Here is a 24,675-nt window from a genome sequence, read left to right as displayed (position 1 = left end):
AGAATATGAACGGAGATACAGTTAAAGGAATGAAAGGGGTCGCTGCTAGGGGCCAAAGGGACGCTGCTAAGAATCTCGAGTAACGCCTAGAGTGCGCTGCACGAGGCGCACTGACACCACTAACCCCCTACAGGGGGTGACAAATCAGTACTTCACATTCTATCCGAGCAAGATACAAGCATGCAACCCCACGAACGTCTACATAAATTAACCCAAAATCCATTTCAGAGCAAAACAATGACAATAACATATTAATGACCTCTCACTCATCAGAGAAAAACAGTCTACTTGAGTAAGAAATGCCGTAACAAGAAAGGTCCGATAAAAACTGAGAACCACATGTCACAATTGACAAGTATCAACACAGAAATTTCAGACACATTCAAGACATCAAGTGCAGGAATGAAATGCTGTCACAAGACTAAATCAAAGGTTTACCAAACTTCACGATGCTCGTTCAACTTATACGAAATACACTGCACACAAATAAACAAGATATAAAAGTACTTGGAAACGTAATAAGTGTTCCTTGCGTAACGTAATGCCAGTGGAAAGTCACTGGAAGTCATTCACTTAAATGTCTTTGAGTAAAATTTAATTCTTTTCCCGTATCATTCACATGCACAAACACAAGCAACAGAACAAGAAATATTCCTCAACATAAGAGCAATTCCTCATCGAACTTACAAGACTCGGAGACTGAACACCAAAATAGTACATTTAAATACAGGCAGGCAAGATTTCTCCCAAAGCGTCCTGAAGTCAACACGACAACACCACCAATATAATTATTAAAGAAATATGGTCATGATGAAATCTCTACTTTTATATGATACACTATAAAATGTTAATATAACTTATAAGTGATTAATTACGATTCTCTCACTAATGACATCATCTAGAAACTTGACTACGAAAATACTTCAACACCAAACAAAATACCTCTGGTTGGCAAAGTAACACTTTGCATTAATCTACAAACAGATAATCAATTTTCCTGTACTCTACATGCTGTACAAAACTGGTTATTGAGACAAAGGTGTAAGGAATTATTTCCTAAACTGTCAAGTACAAAAGACAATATACATTACCTAAAAAACTAAAAGTACAAATGAGTTCTGTCTACAATAGTTGTACTGTCATTATGACACGGAATAAATAGAGAAGACAGGAAATAGGACTGACAGGTAATTCTGTGAAGCAAATACTGTCCTATGATCTTACATTTAAGCACGAGCAAAGAAAGCCATAAATATTACCATGAAAAGACAAAAACCACGACTTGATGGTGGGAGAACATGCACAGTTGAAGCTTAAGACAATTTTATGCTTATTAAACAGCACAATGGAACTCCTTGGAATTTTATTATCAAAATATGGTACCTCTATTTAGACACCCAAAGAGACGTACTTTTCAAATATATTCTATGAAAATACAGTGCTTGATAACTAGTAAATCTATTTACTAACATTACAAACAGGGCTTCGCAACCAACATTACCGTAACTTAGCATGCGGAAACACCGACATATCACAGACACAAACTGCTATTGTAAAAGGAACGTAAGATCTCAAGTGCTATGACAGTACAAAGACATACTGACTTACATCTAAGCCTTGACCCTAGAGTACAGATAAGTGAAAGAGCTCGCCACAAAGGAAACGGAGGTGCCTTCAGCCTCCTCGACAGTTTTAGTATGACAGTACCGAAAGGAGATGACGAGGAGTTACCATGACGAGGAGTTACCACACTTACATTATCTTAGAAGTGACAAAGACTCGGAATCATACTTACAGCTAATGAGACTTTCCACTCTTTTATTTTTCCATGAAAAACAAAAATAAAAATAAATGAGTACTGTACACATCATGTTTAGTACATGTTTTCACATAAAAACTACAACATATAACATGATATTAGGCAAAGCACTCTACATATTCTGTAGGAATAAAAATGGGCTTTGCTGTAGCCATTAAATCTTGTAAGTCCTGAATATAAATAACTTAGATGGTACACAATATAAATGAAACCATTAACTACAAAAATAACAGGAAACAAGCAGCCAAATATACTTAATGAGCAAAAATGATTCTGGCTGCACTAAACACAATGCATGTGGTCAACTTTCCTTCTGGTCTAAATTTTATTAAAGATACTTTTATTTGTATTAGATTTGTCTTAGAAATTCATATATCTTTACCATTTTTATGTTAGTTTTCCATCGTTTTATTAGTGGTATTTCTGATTAAATATATCGTCAAAAATATATAAAAAAAAAGGGATTAGCAAAAATGACTAGTTAGCCCAGAAGTAAACAAACCTAACTAATCTTGTAAGAGGCTTGTTTCCTGAGAATTGGCGGACATTATGAATAAAAAATGAGGTGACAATAATATTACATCGTATCTTTCTTGTTCCTAAAATTCTAATGTTGTGGCCAACACAGCAATAGGTAGAGGTGTTGACAACACAACGTTAGAAAGATCCTTGTCAAAGTCAAAAGCCATGATGCAGTTCTACAAATGTCCCTCGAAGCTTGCCACGCCTACAAATAATAGGGGTTACTGCATAAAGCGTAACAGCAAGAACTGATTTGTGATCAGCAAGAAATAAAATTCCATTCAACATCACAATTATTTTAAAAGCTACCACATACAACCACACATCGAACTGGTTTTTCAGTTAAAAGCTACCACATACAACCACATATTGAACTGGTTTTTCAGTTAAAAGCTACTGCATACAACCACACACTGAACCCGTTTCCTTTCACATTACAATTCTCAACCAACGTGACGGAAAGATGTCGGACGTACCAGGAACAACACCCGTTGGAGTTGTAACTTCCGATCCTCTTCTTCACAAGCCCTTCCTTGTGTTTGCTTCCCAGCTCCTTGACGAAAGATACCGGAGAGATCTGAAATCACACAGGTGTCGTTAGACTACTTGAAAGAGTTGTTGTATTCTTTATGTTATGGACAGACGAACTGGAATTATGATGTGCATTAGCTTAAGAGAAGCAGGGTACAAGGGTGTCTTTAGAACACTTAAAAGAGTTTGTTATGGACAGACGAACTGGAAATATGATGTGCATTGGCTTAAGAGAAGCAGGGTACAAGGGTGTCTTTAGAACACTTAAAAGAGTTTATTATGGACAGACGAACTGGAAATATGATGTGCATTAGCTTAAGAGAGGAGGGGTACAAAGGTGTCTTTAGAACACTTTAAAGAGTTATATTCTTTTATGTGACTGGAACACGAACTGGCCTTGTGATAGGTTTCTAGGGCTTAAGAGAAAAGGAAAACTATGGGGCGATAAACCTACCTCTTAGTCAGCTTACGGGAATCACAACAAATAATGACAGAATTTCAAGTACACAAGACCATTAATTTTCTCTAAATATTTAACGTAATACCTTGCAATACATTAGGGCTGAGAAATTACGCATGTGTTGTTAGAGTACTCAAAAGAGTTATGATTTGTTTCTAAGGCTAAAGAAAGAAGGAGAACTCTTGGGAAAAAGATTAGGGGAATCAGGACAAATAATGGCAGAATTTCAAGTAAACACGACCATGAATTCTTTGTAAATATTTACCAAAAAAAAATCCAGCATTACTTCAAAGAAGTGGGCTTATATCATCAACTGAATAACAGACTTTGAGAGCTAATGAAGAACTCAAAGCATGATCTAGCTGCTTCTACAAAAAATTTATTGATTATATACCTCCAGCTTGTCTTCCAGTTTGCTTTGTCCTAATTTTCACACCTCTTTCAAGAGCAGCAATCTCAGGCTTGTTCTGAGAACATCAGGAACCCTTGGTCTCTCTCTACTTAGCTGTCAAACTTCTTGAACATTTTCTTTCTCCAAATCAAAATTCTTATAGAAAACAATAATTCGGGAAAGTCCTGTGATGTCAAAGATGAAGTTTGGGTTCAACTACCTCAAATACTCTCTGGGACCAGGCCAGATTAGGACACAAGAGTTCCCTGCCCTACTGACTTCATCCCTAAAAAATTCACAAAGGAACAAAATACAACACAAACACTGATTAGGGCAGGAAGGACCTCATACCAATAGCAGCCATACCTCGAGGAACTCGATGAGGGACTGATGATTGCGGTAGAGGGGGTGGTACAAGATATTCCTCAGGTAGGTCTGCAAATCCGCCAACACGCTCTTGTCCATCGACTGTAGGGCCCGACGGGGATACCTGCCGTTAGACGTCGTGCTTTAGAAATTACAATGGTCATATGACATTTACTATCATTATATCATTATCTTACTTAGAAGATGAACGCCTATTCATATGGAACAAGCCTACAGGGGGCACTGACTTAGTATTCAAGCTTCCAAAGAATATTAAGGTGTTCATTTGAAAGAAGTTACAGTAGATAATAGGAAATACATAAAGGAGAGATCACTTATTAGAAAATAAAAAAAAGTTAGTAAATAAACGGTTTCAGGATAGTAATGTATAGCACGTTTGCTTGAACTTACAGAGTTCAATTCAACTGCGACTATATTTTATAATTACTTGGGGCAAAAATTACGAAGCAAAATGAAAGTTGGGTGAATTAAAAATCAAGGCAGACAAGGTGACAAAAGCTCATGATTTCATCCAAATGCAAATAACGTTTAGAGAATTTAAATACAACAAATAAACAGAATGTAAGTTATCCGAAAAAATGTAGATGCCAGTAAGATAACGACGGCACCTTTCAAATCCCACTCACTTGACCATCCTCGGATTAGTTGCCTTCCTTCCTCCGTCGTCGTTCATTTCCTCAATCTTCTCCGCTCTCCTCATCTGGATTCGCATACTCTGCCTTCGAATGCGAGCTTCTCTGGTAGCTGCGGGAAGCTTCAGCTTCGTCCTGCGGTTAGGTAAAAGAGTGTCGTGAGTGACTTCCCACAAGGAAGCTTACTTAGATTACGGAGCAAGCAGTGCAACGCTGCCCTGCAGTTAGGTAAATGAGTGTCGTGAATGACTTCCAGCAAGGAAGCTTACTTAAATTACGGAGCAAGAAGTGTAACGCTGTCGCAGTAAAACACGCAATGCGCTCACCTCAAGATGACCAGCTGGCTGTGAAGGTTCGTGACTTGAGACACCTTCTTTCTGATGGTCCACTTAAAGTCGCCATGTTCCAGTTCAATTTGTAGGCTGGAATGAGAGAAATATTAGTGTTTTAAACGAAACACATGTTCGTACAAGCCTGTCAAATCATACAGAGCCCTCGTTCACGGACGTTTGGTCGGTGGACGAGGCCTAAATAAAATGATGGGGTGTGATGAAACAAATCAAGCATTAAATAATAAACTTTTTACAAAAATATTTGTAAGCTGGAATACCGGAACTACTGTTAAACAGACTGGTGGCTGTGATGAAATGAATCAAGTATTAAATAACAAACTTTTTACAAAATTTACACAGACAAAACTCATGTTTCCTGATGGTCCGATGGATTCATTCTTACATGTGGGGGGTGTGAAAACTGTTGCTAAAAGGGATGGGCTGGGAGTGACCAAGAGCCATTGAGACTTAGTGGGTCCTGGGTGTAACGCTAACATTTCTAACTACATGAGTTGGGAAATAAAAGTCAGAGAAAGAGCAACATCCTTTTGGGGGGATGAAAGGGCACGGCCTAAAGTCCTGAAGTCCCAGATAGGATATGGAAGATTTTTGTTTACTTTTGTTTGGTACTGAGAGAACAGAAATTGTAAAAGGGAGAAGTATACCTTAGTTTAACCAGACCACCAAGCTGCTTAACAGCTCTCCTAGGGCTGGCCCGAAGGAGAGAGGGACTGGAGATGGGGGTGATATAAGGTTTTGCATGAACAACAGTGATATATAAGTTGAGCTACAAGTTTTACAAGTCAAATTTCTTATCAATTCTGTTCATGCAAAAAGTTTTATACGTGAAAATTGAAATATACAGTACATACAGCATACACTTACTGTTTCTACTAAACACTGAAAGAAATGAAACCACATGCAATACAAACACACTGAGGTTGTTCAAATTCAACGAAAGTGAGTCAATGCTGAACATGAGTTTTTAAGAGTAAATGTTTGTGTTTAGTAAATATGATGTAATGAGGTTCTGTTTGATTACAGAACTTATATACGTATCTGAAAAGAACACAAAAAAATCACTGTTCGAACTTGACACTCTTTCCCGCCAAAGCTCACTCTCACAGGAGAGAAAACAAAACAGTTGTTCTCTGTGCTACAATTCAAAACTCCAGTTGTCAAAATCAAAGGCAGTCAAGTTTCAGCTAAAATCCTAAATGCAGTGAGTAAATAGGCACGCACTGCTTAGCTTCAATAATACAATCATCCTCATTAATAACACAACACTTCTACTTCCGATTTCTCATCTCAAAGGGCTGCCTTCTCTTGAGGACGATTTTTGCCTGAATTCACATTCGACAGATCTTTAGCTATACCCATTCATTATGATTCTACTGGTCTTGACCCTGATAATGCCATATCTATTACTTTAATAACTGCTCTTTACTCCTACTTATCACATGTCCAACCCTAAATCTTTGAGATTTCAATCGATTTTCCAGCCAGGTACTTTCTTATTCATATGACCTTCCCACCAGAATTCAAGAGCTTGAAAATTACCAGATGCCAAATAAAATTGCTTTGATAATGTAATCGTTATTGTAGTTATTATCCTTATTCAGAAGATGCACCCTATTCATAAGGAACAAGCCCACACAGGGGGGGCCACTGACTTGAAATTCAAGCTTCCAAAGAATATGGTGTTGTTTGCAAGAAGTAACAGAAGGTAATAGGAAATGGAACGTTCACCCAAAGACACACAACAAAATACAATACATACCAGAACGACAGAAGGCACTAGGAAACATTCTTTTAAAGACACAAAAAATACAATACCGGAATAACAGAAGGTACAAGGAACCACAAAAGGAAGATTTACCTATCTAACGACACAGAAAAAAAATACAATACAGTAAACTCCCCCGTATTCGGGGGGGGATGCGTACTGCAGCCCCCCCCGCGAATAGCTAAATTCCGCGAATACTTAAAACCCCTCTAAAAACACTTAGAACTGCCTATTTTGATAAACACAAGAAAAAGCCCTCTAAAAATGCTTATACCTGAGTATTTTAATAGTTTTATCACAAAAAGTGCATTCAGTCATGAAAATTATATGAAAATACTGTAATTCGTCAGTATTTCTCGGTGAAAAATACAGCGAATGGGGGAATTTTCCGCGAACAATGGGTAGATACGTTCCACAGAGAAATTCGCGAATACGTGAGTCCGCGAATCATGAGAACGCGAATAAGGGGGGTTTACCGTACTGTAATAATAAAAAAAGGTACTGTCAAGGAAACACATAAAGATTCATAGAAAACCCCACAACAAACACAAGAAACAACGTCCACGTTCCACACAGACACACCAACGCATGTGCGTCAACTCACACAGGGCTGGAAAAAATCTTCAGTCCCCGATTGCTATTGTCCGAGTCCACCCTCGTTATGTTGAGCTGGACGGGGCGTTCCGGAACGAACACTTCCGGCATCAGCTCGTTAAATTTCGTGAGCCGGAACACGTTTGAGAACGAAAGTGAACCTGCACCTGTAAGATTTGAAAAGGTGTTAGTTTACGGTTAATTATCCGAGTGTTGTTTTTATCCACGTGCTTTAAATTTCATGACATTTCTCAATGACTGTTTATTTCTATACAATAAATTCACATGTTAAGTGGTTTATGAATATTTAATTGTTTACATATGTACATTAGCTATGTTTTTGTTAAAAGTTTGTTTATTTTCACATGTAGACTATTGTAAAATCAGTCTACACAGCCCAGTCAATTAATCACATACATACACTATACCCTGGGAACGTCTTTAGCATATGACATGCTCCTATTAAAAATAATAAAACTAATTAAAATATTGCCAATAACAAAACAAAATCACTGCAAAAACAAATGCATCAAAACAACATTCCATTTCCATCATGATTCAATGCCACTTTCTCAAGTGAACAAAATTCAAAGTCATTTTTATGCCTAATTTATACAAATTTTATGTTATTTGTACTGATTTCATGCATTATGGCTGCCAAGACAACAATAACTAAAATAAGGATCGTTATGCGAGTGCTTAGTTTTAGGAATGGTAGTATTAAGTGTTAAATATTAACGTGCATTTATGTGACATGCCTCTCCAGAACTCCTCTGCCACTTGTTCCTTGTTTATTTAAGAATAAACCCACTGTGAGAGTCTATGAATGGCCGAGTGTCTCATTAAACTTCTTCATTATAACAAACAACATTCTTTTGTTCAATCTAATGCCTGTGTAAGAAGACTTTATCCTCCAAGGGACATAAGAACGCAGCTTCCATCATCCTACAAGGGACTGGTTTATATTTCCAAATGCACAAATTAAACTTAAAAAAAAGACATGCATTAACAGTACCACCTCAACTTAGCAGACTTCCGTACTTATCAGCTACCACATCTTGATAATTTTTCCGTATGATACCATTTTAGAAGGTATCAAGTGTAACGTGCAGGTTCGTTTAGGTTGGGAACTACGTGCAATTGCTGTCAGTCGTGAGATATCTAGAAAGCATTCAAGTGCAGGCTACAACATGGACTCAATGGACTCTGTTACTCATCAGAAATCTACAGAATATTCAAGTGCAGGAATTGTTACTTCTCAGAAAGGCCCGTCGCCCAAAACATGTGTAAGTTGAGGTGCCACTTATAGAGTGCTCTCGCCAATGCTCTATCTGTCAGTCTCTTCGGAAGTACCTTAGCATTCGAACTGAAGTGCATACGAGCGCAATACAAGCTAGGAAATGACGATACCATTTCATGGCTACCTAACACCAATACTCACTTTCCGTGTCAGTTCCCAAGGAGTCCGGCGTATAGTCGAGGTAGCCCAGTATGTCGATGTCGGAATCGGGGGACCCGAGCGTAGGATTCTGTTTCACCATCGATATCCTTAGAGGAGGCAGGTGCTGCAATAAAATAATCATATATAAATCACAGTCCAGAAGGAATTCCTGATGTACTTTCAAATCAGCCTCATGTGGGAACTGAAACAAGATAAAAGGGAACCAGACTTAACCTGGTCGTATGGAGAGGATGAGATCTTCCAGCACTGAAAGGGTTATTGAGAGTAAAGAGGTTTTCAAAGGTGCAACTGGAGGAAAACCTCAAAGCAGTTGCACTAGGAACCTCTTGTTAGGAGAGGGCGGAAAGTAAGACAGGAGAAAGAGAATATGAATGAGGTACAGTAAAAGGAATGAAAGGGGTCGCAACTAGGGGCTGAAGGAACGATGCAAAGGACCTCAAGTAATGCTTACAGTGGGCTGTGTAAGGTGCACTATCCCCTACGCCCTATGGGGATACTTTCTCTAACAACAATTCCGTACGCAAAAGAAATAACGTATAGCAACATTGATGTACAACATTTACAATTCGCGTACGTACACAGGCCGCTGCTACTCACATGCGTTTTTCCTTTTCTCTCGCCATTGCAGCCCTGCACCGCTCGGTTGATGCTGAAGTCCTGGACGTCGACGGAAGCTGCCTCTGGAATGTGCAATATTGCAGTTATTTGAGCACGGAATAAAAAAAACTCTGACCTCATTTGTAAAATAAGCAAACCCTGGATTATGCACAGAAAAAATGACAGAAATATTACTGTAATTTTCAATGCAAGACTAAATAAAAAAATGGACATACAACTTTTTTCCACTCATATGGATAAATAAAGTTATCTATTTATACATTATACGTGTCACGTGTGCCTTCATATTTATTTATGTTCATATTTCATCATAACTTTCTATGTTATACAATCAAAATGCTGTTTGGGAAAAAAACTGAACGATGCTAGTGATCGACCCATTTAGATTCAAATGCATTTCTTATTATTTGGGATAATTTTTAATTACCCTACAAACTTCTCATCCTGAGGTGGTACCTGCCTCCTAATTTGGGTCACAAATACATACGATTCGTCCCAATTCTGCTGAACTGGCGTACGCCATTTTTTCCTCATTCTGAGAAAACAGGTTTCCAAGATTTTTATACTATTCAGAGCTTCTAATTAGCTCATCTTTCGTGGAAATTTTGCTGGAAAATCTGACGATGGGACACACTGTCTGGAAAACTCAAGAACTTAAAAAAAATGCGATACGCAGATTTCTCAAAACGGGCACGAATCGGTGTATTTTAAAACGCTCGTACTCACCCACAATGACCTGAGGTATCGTCACTTTTTCCGCTCCCTCTCCGGCACTCGTCTGAGGGGCCCCTCGTTCCTCACCAACGCTGACTGTCCCATAGTTCTCATCGCTGCTGATTACGGAAGCCAGTGGTTCCATTTCCTGATGGACATTACCGCCAAATGTCTGGAAAACGAAACTCATTTCGGTCAAGCCTGACAAGACAGGTAAATGCTGAGAATCTTGTCACAGAGACCAAGCTTTTAACGACGATCTTGTCACCGGTAACACGAGGAAGTACACTGTCTTGTTACAGAGCTCTTAACTGACATTCTAGTCACTGGTTGGGCCAAGATTATATAAATCTATGTCATTCACACTAATACTATTGTAAGCCTAACTCTTTTATCAGCATTGATATACAAGATATTGTTTACAGTATAATAGCATTAACAATCTCCAGGATTAAGATACCAAATTATCACAAACTGTTCCTTTTGTACCTCGTGCTCTCTATCTGACCTTGTTCCTAAAACAAAAATACTCTTTGTTCAGTAACAAACCTGAACAATTTTCAAACAAAAACAAGCAAAATATTATTACCAGAACCGCTTCGTTAAGTTTGTTCACCTCCTCGACTAAATCTTTTCCGGAAACTTATAAAATGTTCAAACACTGATAAGAGACAGTGCCGTTTGAATAGAGAGTCTCTGTGGAACTTTCGTTACATAACGAACGAAATCAATCCATAAGGTTTGCACACTCATAATCTAATCTTCCACCTCTTGTGATTATTATATCTTATCATGTTCTAACCCCAAAGATAATAATGTGTAACATTTTATTACCCAGAAAAACTAATGGCAATTCAACTATACAGATAAATTGCCTATTAATGAAAGAAATATTTATGGGATGGCTGTAAAAGATGGATACGAGATTGGGATAATTTTTGAAATTGCCAAATAAAGTTAAAGAAAATAAAATAAGACAGCTCGCATAGAATTTATACAAGAGTTTCAACACACCACACTAATATATTTCACACACAAGGCAACACAAAATTCACATAGATAGCAACACACTTTTCTCCTGAAAGTCTTCTACACCAGGACCTTTCCCATCTCCCGAGAACAAATTCAAATGCACCTCCAAGGAAAATCTGTATAATAAATTATAAAACACATCACAGAATTGAATAACATACTCACCTTTGCATATACATTATGCAAGATCTTTGTGAAAGACTTCATTCTTGATCTTTCAGACGTTATGCATCACGCTATCAAGAGAATAAGTTCAGTGATCTCTGATTAAGTGTCCCACATGTTAAGGCTAAATGCAGGACACGAGCCAAATTCCGATCGTCTCAATCACTCAATTAACGACATATCACTTCGTGCAACAGACAGAAAGCAATTTAATTAACGATAAATGGTTTAACGAGTTCGCCGTTTGAATATAACCAATGGCAAGAGACGTGCAGGGAGTAAGTGAACGCTGGGTGGCCAGTTCCACAACTGGCTTCAATTGGCAAATGATTAGCAGGGGTGGATCAATAGGGGCCACCCAAAATTACCATAATGAGGGCCACACCTGTGCCTAGTTCACAAAATTACTATTTCTGCGTAACTCCACTGTGGGTACCAGGAGAGGGCGGGGGGAGTTTTCTGTAAAACTACTACCAAGTAACATGCAAGCAATGGGACTCGACGAAAGATAAAAGCAATTCACAATGCATTCCTTCCTACCATCAATACTTTGCCAAAAGTCTTGCAAGTTATAGTACAAGCAAAAAACACCAATATGTTTTTCTTCCACTGGTTTATTACTAATGATATTGTGAGAGGAAGAAATAAGAGTGATATTATCAAAGCAGCACACAATGAGGGAATGCTCTTCGCTCTTAGCGGATACGTTAGGACTAACATGTTCTTACCACTGATGGGATTATGACAACTTCATTTGCAAATTATATCATCCTCGATAATGATAACACATCAAAGAAATTCCCCTTTACATGGCAAGGTTATTCAAAAAGCCTATCAACCTAATTGGAAATATTAAAATACTCGTTTTCTCTCACTTTTGAAACTGCAATAGTGACAACTTCGCACACTCCGCGTAAGAAGGGTGTGAGAAGTGGTCCTACCTTTACAGAATTTGGATTGGGTTAATCTGAGATTAAGATGTATTTATCACTACGTATTACTGGACACAACTCCTGCACTAGAAAGGAGGTGAGATACAAAGGAATAGAGAAAAGGAAGGGCAGAAGAGATAAATGCACGGAAAAAGCTTGTTAAAAACTGCAAAACACTGAAGAAGAAGACTGGACATATGTTAGAAAGAAAGAGCATCCAATGAAATAAGGTGATGAAAAGTAAGTTTACGCTTCAGATATTTGTTCCCCACATGAGAGTCATTATTTAATGTCAATTCTAAATTCCACTAATTTCTAATGAAATGCTTACCCAGACACTCGTAAGTGCAACGATGACAGTACGATAAATACCGTGCAGTAACACCTGTTATCTTATATGCAGGTGTTAATGGCAATTTACCAGGCAGAAGTATAAAGCATGAGGTATGAAAGCACTCCAAAACATCTTTTGGTAGGTTTAAACACAAACATCAGCATTCTTGTCTATTTTTGGAAGCCCTTCTAACAGCCTTTATTGGGTCCATCTTACAAGCACCATATACCTGTCAGTTACAGCTTAAATTTCCTTAAACAACTCGTTCTTTATACACCTCAGTATTTTTAAATACTGGTATGTATTTAATTCCAGCCTTGCACGCATGCATGCGTTTTAACTGCGCTGCTGGTAGATAGCTACGGTGGGCCGCAATTCCTGCCGTTAACTTGTTATATTCTAAATTCTTTTATTTTATGCTACAAACTCTTCATAAATATATGTTCTTAGCCTTTTAAACTGATATTACAGTGAATTTTCTGATACTATTTCAGATTTAAATTCAGGATAAACGTAAAGATGGGTGCACAAAGGTATCGTTTTTCAATGTAAGTTTTTGACAGAAGAATAGAAATAGGTGTATATAATGCAATACAGGTGAGATAATTTGAGAAATTTCCTCTCTATTGTTTATGTTTTTACTTTCTTTCATCTCCGAGGGGCTGTTATTAAAAGTGGCGCCCTGTGGAGCGGTCACCATGTTTAATACTAGCCTCTTAGGGATGAACATAAAAACATAATACGGTAAATTTCTTATTATCTCAGTAGATTTCTCAGAGTACCTCACCTGTACTGCATTATATATGCCTGTTTCTACATTGCTTAGTCAAAAAATTATATTAATACGCGATATCTTCGTGCAGATGCCTCCTTTACATTTACCCAATTCAGTTCAGCTGATGGGAAAAGGTTTTCCCTTAAGAAGGAATTTCTTCTTACTTTTCTTCAAGTTTTCTCTTTTACTCTACAATACAAACGTTGCTTTGCTTCTTTAAACATTCTTCTGCTGAATTGGGCATTTCCAACTCAAAATCAATGTCCCGTACTGTGACGTCACTCCACGATCAGTAAGGATGCTGCGGCCTATGTTAGGTTGGGTTAGGATGCATCCTTCAGCCTACATTTGCTCAACTTATCTTGATAGACCAAAAACTGTTACTCAAGGTTAGGATATCCAGGTGAGCAATCCTACTACCCAGTCAACTGAAATGCCCTCTAGCCTAGGGTATGTCAGGCTACCCAGTCGAGCAATCCTACTGCCTACACAAACGAGACGCCAACTAGCCTAGGTTACATCAGGCTACCCAATCGAGCAATCCTACTGCCTAACCAATGAGATGGCGCTAGCAAAGGCTATGTTAGACTATCCAATTGAGCAATCCTACTGACTAAACGGCTTAGATGCCCGGCAGCCTAACCGTAGCCCAGGCTATTGCCTAACCAAGATGCCTCCCTGCATAGGCTATGTCAGGCTACCCATTTAAGCAATCCTACTGCCTAACGAGATGAGACATCCCCCTACCCTGGGCTACATCAACATACCCATTTGGGCAATCGTATCACCTAAACAGCTTAGATGGCCCGTAGCCAACCCCTGGCGTACCCAACGTCATGCCTGGGTTTGGCAGAGCAAGGGCGCGGGTTTCCAGATAAATTAACGACGTTAAAATCCCCGTCTGGGTTAAATATGGATCAAAATCGTTAAATTAATTTAAATTAAATGTCAGAGGTGACAGCTACTGACCCTAAGGTACCCCATGTCACCCCGGCCCTGACCACCCTACTCTATACCACGTTAAATAACGAAGTTCTAGCTTTGTATATATTATAAAACAGTTAAAAACACATCGATAATTATATATATAATTACCAAAACGTCCTCGCGAAGGAATATATATATAAATGCGTCCGGAATCTCCTCTGTCGCGTTCAACAAGTTGCCACATAAGAGGCAAGGGACGACGAGTGACGTCACTCAACAAAACATCTGAGGAGACTGAGGGATTAACTTTCGGGTCTTGGTGACCATGACGCTTCTGGTTGTGGTGTTTCTCGAGGTCCATTAGCTTATTTTCGTTGATTTTTCTGATTTTGATGGAGTATTTCGTATAATATATAGCAATTTAATAACTTATATTAATGCTAATACGTCTATTTTATAATTTACAACAATAACATACCGATTTTTCGAAGCAATGGTCGATGTTCGGTGCTGCGTAGTTTCTCCTGATTCGTCGATATATTTTGTAATTTTTACGATCAATTCATATAATTTAAAGTTATTTATCAATAAATATTAAATATATAACCTTATTCTTATATTATACAACAATAAAGTGCGAATTATCCCACTTCGAATCACCGTAATTGAAGAAGTAATACTAAAATATACATCAACACATCCGTTAGATCGCGAAGGTTTCGGGTATGCAGCTTCGCAAGATTCGCTGATATTATATTATAATTTTAAGGCCTATTTTTATATTACAGAATTATTTAGCAATACATATAAAAATTATATCGTTAATATTATATTATCCAACTATAAATTATTGATTATTCCACTCAGAATCACCAAAAATATAAGAGCCAAATACAAGATTAGGCCACAACACCTACGCGCCGTTAGCCAAAGCCACCGTGTTAATACCAAACTTCCTTTGTTCGTAAATGAAAAAAAAATTTTTTAGAGGTTATCTGAAATTGAGTAAGTTTCCCAGACCAACGCTCACTGGAAATGACCTTCAAACGCACTATTGGAGTCTCACGCAGGAAGCAAATTGCGTTCTAAGAATGCTTGCACAGATTCAATGTCGGTTTGTGAAGGTAAAAAAAAAAAATAATTACGAGACGTCAAAATGGCTCGCGACCTTATTTTAAATATGTGTATATATTTATGTATCGATAAAAGTATTTAGATCTTCTCTGGTATATATTTTTTTACTTCATATTTCTCGTATAACGTCCATTTTTAGGCCTAGGTCTTATCTTATACATTCTGACGTTGCAAACCATTAATCTATCGTCTCAAAATGCCTTTTATCTTCTTATTTATTATTTAACCTATTTTTCTCCATCCTACCTTAAGTTCTTATCTCAATTTCTTTATGATTTTGTCTCATAAATCTTAAGAATTTTGGTCAGTCTGAATTTGACTCGGCGTTTTCTTTTCATTGCTCAATTTAACCTTGCAATCTCTCTCTCTCTCTCTCTCTCTCTCTCTCTCTCTCTCTCTCTCTCTCTCTCACAGACAATCACATATAATCACATAATTCCCATGACTGGAATGCCGATATTATTGTGCCGTATCTGCTATGGTACTAAATCATATATTTATATATATATATATATATATATATATATATATATATATATATATATATATATATATATATATATGACAGAAAATTATTATTGCTCAGCTTTCAATAGATAAATTTTAGTAAATTGCAATGACAAACATCTTGTTCTGTTGCTTCTGCTACTTAGAAAACATAGAGTAGGCCTACGTTAGTAGCAAAAACAGAATTATTAGCATAAAATAAGTAGGCCTATAACAGTCCCTTCTAGACTGTAAATTGCATAAGAAAAATCTTCCGTTGTTGCTTTTGATACTTAAAAAGCTTAATATAGGCCTACGGTAGTAATAAAAACAACAGTGGCATGACATAACTAGGCCTATAAATGTCCTTCCCAAACTAGCCAGCTTCTGGTTTCACCAGTTCACGCAGATTTTTACCCGCATCGTCCGTTGAATTGGTTATTGAGGGCTGTTTATCCCTTTGCACGTAGTACCAGCATTCCTGAAGTCGATTGGGTAACTCTGGCAAGAAGCCTTATTTTCAAGCGACGTCTCTCTCTCTCTCTCTCTCTCTCTCTCTCTCTCTCTCTCTCTCTCTCTCTCTCTCTCTCTCTCTCTCATCTAGCTTATGCTTCTCGGAAAAGTTCTCGTTCTCTCTCTCTCTCTCTCTCTCTCTCTCTCTCTCTCTCTCTCTCTCTCATCTAGCTTATACTTCTCTTAAAAATTCTCTCTTTCTCTCTCTCTCTCTCTCTCTCATCTAGCTTATACTTCTCTTAAAAATTCTCTCTTTCTCTCTCTCTCTCTCTCTCTCTGTCTCTCTCTCTCTCTCATCTAGCTTATACTTCTCTTAAAAATTCTCTCTCTCTCTCTCTCTCTCTCTCATCTAGCTTATACTTCTCTTAAAAATTCTCTCTCTCTCTCTCTCTCTCATCTAACTTATACTTATAGTAAAAATTCTCTCTCTCTCTCTCTCTCTCTCTCTCTCTCTCTCTCTCTCTCTCTCTCTCTCTCTCTCTCTCTCTCTCTTTCATAACCTACTCAAGCTATTTCGCCCCGTGTTTCCTTCCCGTCCGCTCACCGATCTTTCCCGTGTTGCCTAAAAGGCGCTTGCCTAAAAGGGACTTGCCCAAAAGGGACTTGCCTAAAAGGGGCTTGCCGGCAAGATATAATTAGGCAAAAGTCCCTTGCAAGATCCTTCGCACTCTGGTGTAAACCAGAACCAGTGAGAATGGTTTGGTTTTTGGGGATATGTGGAGGCACACATACGCACATAAACACGCTATGTAAATACGTTTGTGAAGTGAATTATTGAATAGTAAAAAATGCGCCGAAGTTTCCTCGGCGCCATCGAGTTTTCCGTACAGCCGCTACAGCGTATCATCAAGGCCACCGAAAATAGGTCTACTTTTCGGTGGTCTCGGTATAATGATGTATGAACCGCGGCATATGAAACTTTAACCACGGCCTGGTGGTGGCCTATCCTACATCGTTGCTAGAGGCACTATTATGGCTAAATTTAACATTAAATAAAAATTACTGAGGCTAGAGGGCTGCAATTTGGTATTTTTGATGATTGGAGGGTGGATGATCAGCATGCCAATTTGCAGCCCTCTAGCCTCAGTAGTTTTTAAGATCAGGGGGCGGACAGAACAAGTACGGACAGAATAAGGTGCGGACGGACAGACAAGGCCGGCACAACAGTTTTATTTTACAGAAAACTAAAAAGTTCTTTCCATAAAAGTAACGGTAGGCCTATCCTATACTGCCGTCCTTACGGACAGACCTATGTTAAAGCATACAAATGAACTCACGCACGCGACGTAATCAGTTTCTCCTACGTAAATTCGTTTGCAAAATGAATTATTAAATTAAAATAAACCCTGAAAAGTTTTCCATTCGAAAAATAACGATATTATAAGAATTTTACACCCACCAACGCCATCTTTCTCGATCCGGCGGGGAACACAAAAATGAACACACAAATGGTATCTAATTATTCCTCCTACGTAAATCGGCTTGCAAAATGAATGATTAAATTAAAATAAAGCCTGAAAAATCCTCTGTTCGAAAAATAAACGACATTAGAACAATTTCACACCCACCACCTCGAATAAGCAAAGACCGTTCCTACCTTGATTCCCACACCGACGCCGCGAGAAGAAGAAGAAGTAGAATGCATCAGGCTATGTTTACATTTTTCGGCCCGCGCCGATTCGCCATTGATGCCAACAAGTCACTTGAATTTACTTTTCCTTATCCGCATTCAGCGCCATTGGCTGTCAATCACGTTTTATCAGTTCTTCTCGGGCTTGAAGCGTGATGCTGAATGCATTCACAGAGCGATAGAAACTGAATAAAAATAGAATATTTATTGAGAGATGAGATAACTTTTATAATCTTTTTAGGCTTAGTGGGTCTATCGCTTGCCTCTCTCGAGGTGAGAGGAAATGTTTGTTTTTTGCAATTCTATTATGCAATTTTTCCTCCTGTTGGCCTGAGATATATATAGAACGATTACTTAAAGTATACTCTCTCTCTCTCTCTCTCTCTCTCTCTCTCTCTCTCTCTCTCTCTCTCTCTCTCTCTCTCTCTCTCGAGCAACGTTTATTTTTGTAATTTTATAATACAATTTTTCCTCCTGTTGACCTGAGATGTATGTAGAACGATTACTGAGATATGTATTGAACGATTACGTAAAACATTCTCTCTCTCTCGCTCTCTCTCTCTCTCTCTCTCTCTCTCTCTCTCTCTCTCTCTCTCTCTCTCTCTCTCATGCATTTATCGTGACGAATAGCCAATGCCTCCACAAAGAGTTCTTGTTCAAGGAGACCTTCGTCCCTCCCTGTGCTTCGTCACTTGATGGCGAATAATTCCAGTCATTATTATTATTATTATTATTATTATTATTATTATTATTATTATTATTATTATTATTATTTCGAGTTTTCTTAAGGTTGTCGCTTTTTTTTTTGTAGTAGTCTCATATCGGTCGTGGAAGGCGAGTGACCGATAAAAATGACGTAAAATTGTGGGAATCATTGTTCCTTTTGGAAAATGACCAGGCGTGACGCGTTGCTTATTGAAGGTCGCTGCAAGCTCTGAGAGAGAGAGAGAGAGAGAGAGAGAGAGAGAGAGAGAGAGAGAGAGAGAGAGAGAGAGAGAGAGGAAGGTAGGTAACATAGAACGTAAGAGAAGCTTCAGAATTTGTTATAGGCCTAATCTATGATTTGGCCTTACGAGGACTCTGTCAAAACGTGTATGTGTGTGTGAGAGAGAGAGAGAGAGAGAGAGAGAGAGAGAGAGAGAGAGAGAGAGAGAGAGAGCACGTGACACTGGGCGTGCCTTGGTTACGTCAAAGCCGTCCCAATTGACGTAACGGTTAGGAAGCCGTGACGCGGATTTATCGAAATAGGTGAATTTTGTGCGCACGATTATCCGGCAATAATTTCCCAAGTGCGTCAGAAACAAAAGACAGTCTAGAAGACTGAGGACTGGCCTTGGCATAATTAAGAGAGAGAGAGACTAAAGATATATTGAAAGAGTAAGCACAAACAAGCAACGAAATAATAATAATAATAATAATAATAATAATAATAATAATAATAATAATAATAATAATAAGTCTAGCTATTGTATCTTAATAAATGCAACTCATGCGATGCATATGTGATATCAACAGGCGCGCACGCGCAGATAGTAGACGCAAGCACCAGATTTTACAAATACACAAAATGCACACAAGCACACGTGCTTGTAAGCAGTCACTGTTATTTGTGCTTGAAAAAGCAGTTCACAAAGACTGTACAATAATCTACACAAGGACGCGACTGAAACCACTTGCTTGAACTATCATGTAAACATTGCTTGCAACTGCTTGCAATCGGAAACTGGAATAAACAGGTTTTCAAATAATTATTCCTCGTTTCCCAAAAGCACTGTCTCCTACCGCAGTCTAGACGCAACTAGAACTGCTTGCTTGAACTGTCACAAAAACATTGCTTGCAACTGCTTGCGATCGGAAACGGGATCAAACAGGCTTCTTATTTATTTTTCTTTCCCAAATGCACAGTCACCTTCCGCAGTCTAGACGCAACTAGAACTGCTTGCTTGAACTGTCACTAAAAACATTGCTTGCAACTGCTTGCGATCGGAAACGGGATCAAACAGGCTTTTAAATCATCACTTCTTTCCCAAATGCACAGTCACCTTCCGCAGTCTAGACGTAACAAAAAATGCTTGCTTGAACCGTCAAAAAAAAACATTGCTTGCAACTTCGTGCAACTGCTTGCAATCGGAAACAGGATTAAACATGCTTTTAAATCATTGTTACTCCTACTTTCCCAAAGGCACAGTCTCCTTCCACAGTCTAGACCCGACTGAAACCGCTTGCTTGAACTGTCACGAGACTGTTGCTTGCAATTGCTTGCGATCGGAGACCGGATTGAACAGGGTTTTATAAATAACCATTACTCCTTCTTTCCCAAGGCACCGATACAATGCAACTGACGAAAGTAACACCGTCATTCTAAACATCTGACGAGAGAGAGAGAGAGAGAGAGAGAGAGAGAGAGAGAGAGAGAGAGGCGTGAGGGGGAGATAGGATTTCCGCTGGCCATGAACGCGATAAACAAAATATATATATAAAAAAAATAAAATGAAAACAGTGTCACATGAACTTTCCAACCGCGCTATGGGACGGAAGGAGGCGCCCTTGTAAGAGAGAGAGAGAGAGAGAGAGAGAGAGAGAGAGAGAGAGAGAGAGAGAGAGAGAGAGAGAGAGAGAAATTGCATTATTACTAAGAGGGCATTTCACAAAAACACATAAATGCCCTATTACAAAGAGGGTATTTCCTGAGAGAGAGAGAGAGAGAGAGAGAGAGAGAGAGAGAGAGAGAGAGAGAGAGAGAGAGAGAGAGAGAGAGAGAGAGAGAGAGATTGCATTATTACAAAAGAGGTCATTTCCATAAGAGAGAGAGAGAGAGAGAGAGAGAGAGAGATTGCATTATCACAAAGAGAGATTGCATTTCACAAAAGAGGGCATTTCACACACACACACACACAGAGAGAGAGAGAGATTGCATTATTACAAAGAGGGCATTCCACACACACACACACACACACACACACAGAGAGAGAGAGAGAGAGAGAGAGAGAGAGAGAGAGAGAGAGAGAGAGAGAGAGAGAGAGAGAGAGATATTGCATTATTACAAGAGGGCATTCCACAGAGAGAGAGAGAGAGAGAGAGAGAGAGAGAGATTGCATTATTACAAAGAGGGGCATTTCAGAGAGAGAGAGAGAGAGAGAGAGAGAGAGAGAGAGAGAGAGAGAGAGAGAGATACTTTCGTATAAAAAACTACCAATTTTTTTTTCCTGGAATTCAGAACTTTAAGAGTCCTAAGAAAAAAATTATCACTTAAAAGACATTTTTATACTAAACTATTTATCAAATTGACGTTACAAAATAATAATAATAATAATAATAATAATAATAATAATAATAATAATAATAATAATAATAATAATAATAATAATAATAATATTTAACAAAAAAAAATCCCTGAACCCAAATATGTATTATAAAACACTAATTAAAATCACAGCCTTCAAGGCAAACTTAAAACACTACTCTTGCTTGCTTTCTCAACTTTCTAAAATTTCGGTGCTTGCTGCAATCGTTGCTTGCAATAAGGCAACTGAAGTAATGCACAGTTTGTGCAATGTTCGTATGCAAGAACAATTAAAGGGTCAGTGTGTCATTTCCTCAATTGAAATTGAGCAATTTTCTGTCGCAATGGCAGCTTTGGGCAAGAAAAGGAATTATATTTATATATGTATATATATACATACATATACATTTACACATACATATACATAAACAAACAAACCTCTCCATTCTAAACAAAGCAACACAAAGAAAATACAAAGTAAAGGTATACCTGTAATTTAAAACTCCACGACAACTCCAAACAATTATAATTATCTTCCAAGGTTACCTACCGAACAATTATTCTGCCATTGAACCAGATGATGATTTTTCCCTTGAAAAGAACGCTGTCTGAGCTCTGCTGCTGAAGAATGAAGAATGAAGAATGAATATTCAATAGGAAATGTAGAGATGACGGGAAAAGCACGCGCGCATACACACTCTCTCTCTTATAGACACACACAAACGCAAACTCACTCAAAATGATATATATTATATATATATAATCATAACTACTGTATATACGTATATATATATATATATACGACAAACGTGGACAATTGCAGTGAATAGAAACAAAATAATGAGCAAAACGAGAGAGAGAGAGAGAGAGAGAGAGAGAGAGAGAGAGAGAGAGAGAGAGATAGGAGCGCGCGTACCTTCGGCATCCCAAATGAGTCATCTTCCTATCTTGCAACTCATTCTCCGAACACCGTTTTGATAAACAAAAAACAAACTAATTATCCTAATTTAACACTTCCTAGGACAGTTGTCGGAATTACACATCTCATTCAGGAAGAATTTCGGTGATAATTACCTTACAAATTATCAATAATTATCTAAAAATTACTCGGTTAAGATTGTCATCCGTTAAGAATTTTGAAATTTAAAATGACTAACTGGCAACTTTACTACTCAAAACACTACAGATATAAGATAATACCTAATTAGCGAGTGATTTTTGTGTTTTGGCGGGGAATTTATATAAAATTGGTTCGTTAACTTTTACGACAGACTAAGTTATATGAATTACTTATGTTTACGAAGTGGAAACACTTCTAAAAAGTGTGATTTAAGAAGTTACTAACTGATAACTGAGATATAAACTGTATGAGCACACACAGGTGTTACGTAAACATACTTTCACTATTATAGCAAAGCGATTTGCTTATCTTTTTTGCTTATTTTTTTTGTTTTAAGGAATTTTAAAGTGACTTCATTAAATTTGATAAATAAATATAATTAAAAAACTTTTATAAGTGAATACAACATATTTCTAAGTGTAAAATGGTTGATATTTAGAGATATATCAAAACTTATAATTGGGACTAGGTCTAAGGAGTATTATTCAAAATATGAATGGTACTACAAAGTCTGATGTTTGAGGGAATATTAATTATGCTTTTTATTGAGAGAGAGAGAGAGAGAGAGAGAGAGAGAGAGAGAGAGAGAGAGAGAGAGAGTAATCTAGTGACAATTTAACTTCATGATTATCCTAAGTTCCAGAGAGAGAGAGTAATCTAATTACGGTTTAATTTCCTGATTATCCTAAGTTGCAGAGAGAGAGAGAGAGAGAGAGAGAGAGAGAGAGAGAGAGAGGGAGATGCATTCAACGTACCAGACACCCGCATTATCACAACATCGATTTGCAAAGGTTCATTGACACTAAGCAACGGAAGATGAGGTCTGTATTTTTGTGTGTACATCATCTATAAATGTCGTCCATTTCTTCTCTCTCTCTCTCTCTCTCTCTCTCTCTCTCTCTCTCTCAACTGCACAACATATTTGCTCCGTCCACCTGTGATGTGAGTCATCCCAATTAGAGGAACCCACATAACCAGTTCATTCAGTTCCGTACACGAATGAGTAGTACGAAAACGTACATATGTACGTGCGCGTACACCTAATAATAATAATAATAATAATAATAATAATAATAATAATAATAATAGTGTTGATTTTTGTAACTTGGATTCGCCAATATTGTAGACAATTGTAGAGTGATTGGCCTAGGCCTATGGTTGTTGTCATGCATAGGCCTATTATTATTATTATTATTATTATTTTTATTATTATTATCATTATTATTATTATTATTATTACAACAAAACCTAATATAATAATAATAATAATAATAATAATAATAATAATAATAATAATAATAATAATAATAATACACAAATGAAAAAAAGTTCAAAAAAATTTTTTTTAGAAGACTTTCGCCTCCATCGTGATTTTTGGAAGCCGGGAGAGAGAGAGAGAGAGAGAGAGAGAGAGAGAGAGAGAGAGAGAGACATTGCAAGTTTGCATGATAATAAAGGGGCATATTTCACCCCTGATGGGACGTATCTATGCAGGATTTCAAATCCTTCGAGTCCTGCGTAGGAATTTAGGGAGACGTTTCAGATCCTTCATTTATTTCCCTTTCCTTTTTTTATATATATGACTTTCTTCCTTTCTTTTCTTCCCGGGGAATAAAGTAATAAAATACGAAGGGATTTTTTTTTGCCCGCGATCGAAGTCTCAGAAATTGTGCTCTGGGATTTTGAACGAAGATTTGTGGGATTCTCTTTACGATTCGATTTTCCTCCGTTTGGATCTATTGAGTTTTCGAAGTGTTTCGTCTTGTTTCTTTGAGTATCGTTCGTTTCGTTGTATTTTTAGATACAATTCTTCTAAAACGATGGTGAACGAAGATTTGTGGGATTCTCTTTACAATTCGATTTTCCTCCGTCTGAATCTATTGAGTTTTCGTTATGTTTCGACTTGTATATTATATATAAACATATATATATATATATATATATATATATATATATATATATATATATATATACTATATACACACACACACATGCACATATATATATATATATATAATATATATATATATATATATATATATATATATATATATATATATATATATATATATATATATATATATATATAGAGAGAG

The 24,675-nt window shown here is 37.5% G+C and overlaps 1 protein-coding gene across 21 annotated transcripts in view; it reads right to left on the bottom strand.

Annotated features, from left to right (window-relative positions):
• Positions 1-22,102, bottom strand: part of Pld (Phospholipase D) — a 38,096-nt gene extending 15,994 nt beyond the window's left edge. For 3 of the 21 annotated variants that reach the window (XM_067088789.1, XM_067088795.1, XM_067088798.1), the window contains exons 1-9: positions 14,582-14,709; positions 10,261-10,420; positions 9,514-9,596; positions 8,896-9,019; positions 7,465-7,621; positions 5,069-5,164; positions 4,737-4,877; positions 4,090-4,213; positions 2,818-2,918 (exon numbers count right to left, since the gene is read on the bottom strand). In XM_067088789.1, coding sequence (XP_066944890.1) covers positions 2,818-2,918; positions 4,090-4,213; positions 4,737-4,877; positions 5,069-5,164; positions 7,465-7,621; positions 8,896-9,019; positions 9,514-9,596; positions 10,261-10,393 — 959 coding nt within the window. In that variant the 5' untranslated portion in view covers positions 10,394-10,420; positions 14,582-14,709. Of the gene's footprint in view, positions 1-2,817; positions 2,919-4,089; positions 4,214-4,736; positions 4,878-5,068; positions 5,165-7,464; positions 7,622-8,895; positions 9,020-9,513; positions 9,597-10,260; positions 10,421-10,837; positions 10,977-11,445; positions 12,066-14,581; positions 14,710-18,143; positions 18,362-20,348; positions 20,564-22,009 lie in introns of those variants that run through there. The other 18 variants (XM_067088782.1, XM_067088786.1, XM_067088781.1 and 15 more) reach the window with 18 other exon arrangements.
• Positions 22,103-24,675: the final 2,573 nt, after the last annotated feature.

This window comes from Macrobrachium rosenbergii, chromosome 45 (assembly GCF_040412425.1).
Source record: "Macrobrachium rosenbergii isolate ZJJX-2024 chromosome 45, ASM4041242v1, whole genome shotgun sequence".
Lineage (NCBI taxonomy): Eukaryota > Metazoa > Arthropoda > Malacostraca > Decapoda > Palaemonidae > Macrobrachium > Macrobrachium rosenbergii.
Note: the sequence above shows the minus strand (reverse complement) of the source record. Positions and strands in the feature narration are given on the sequence as shown.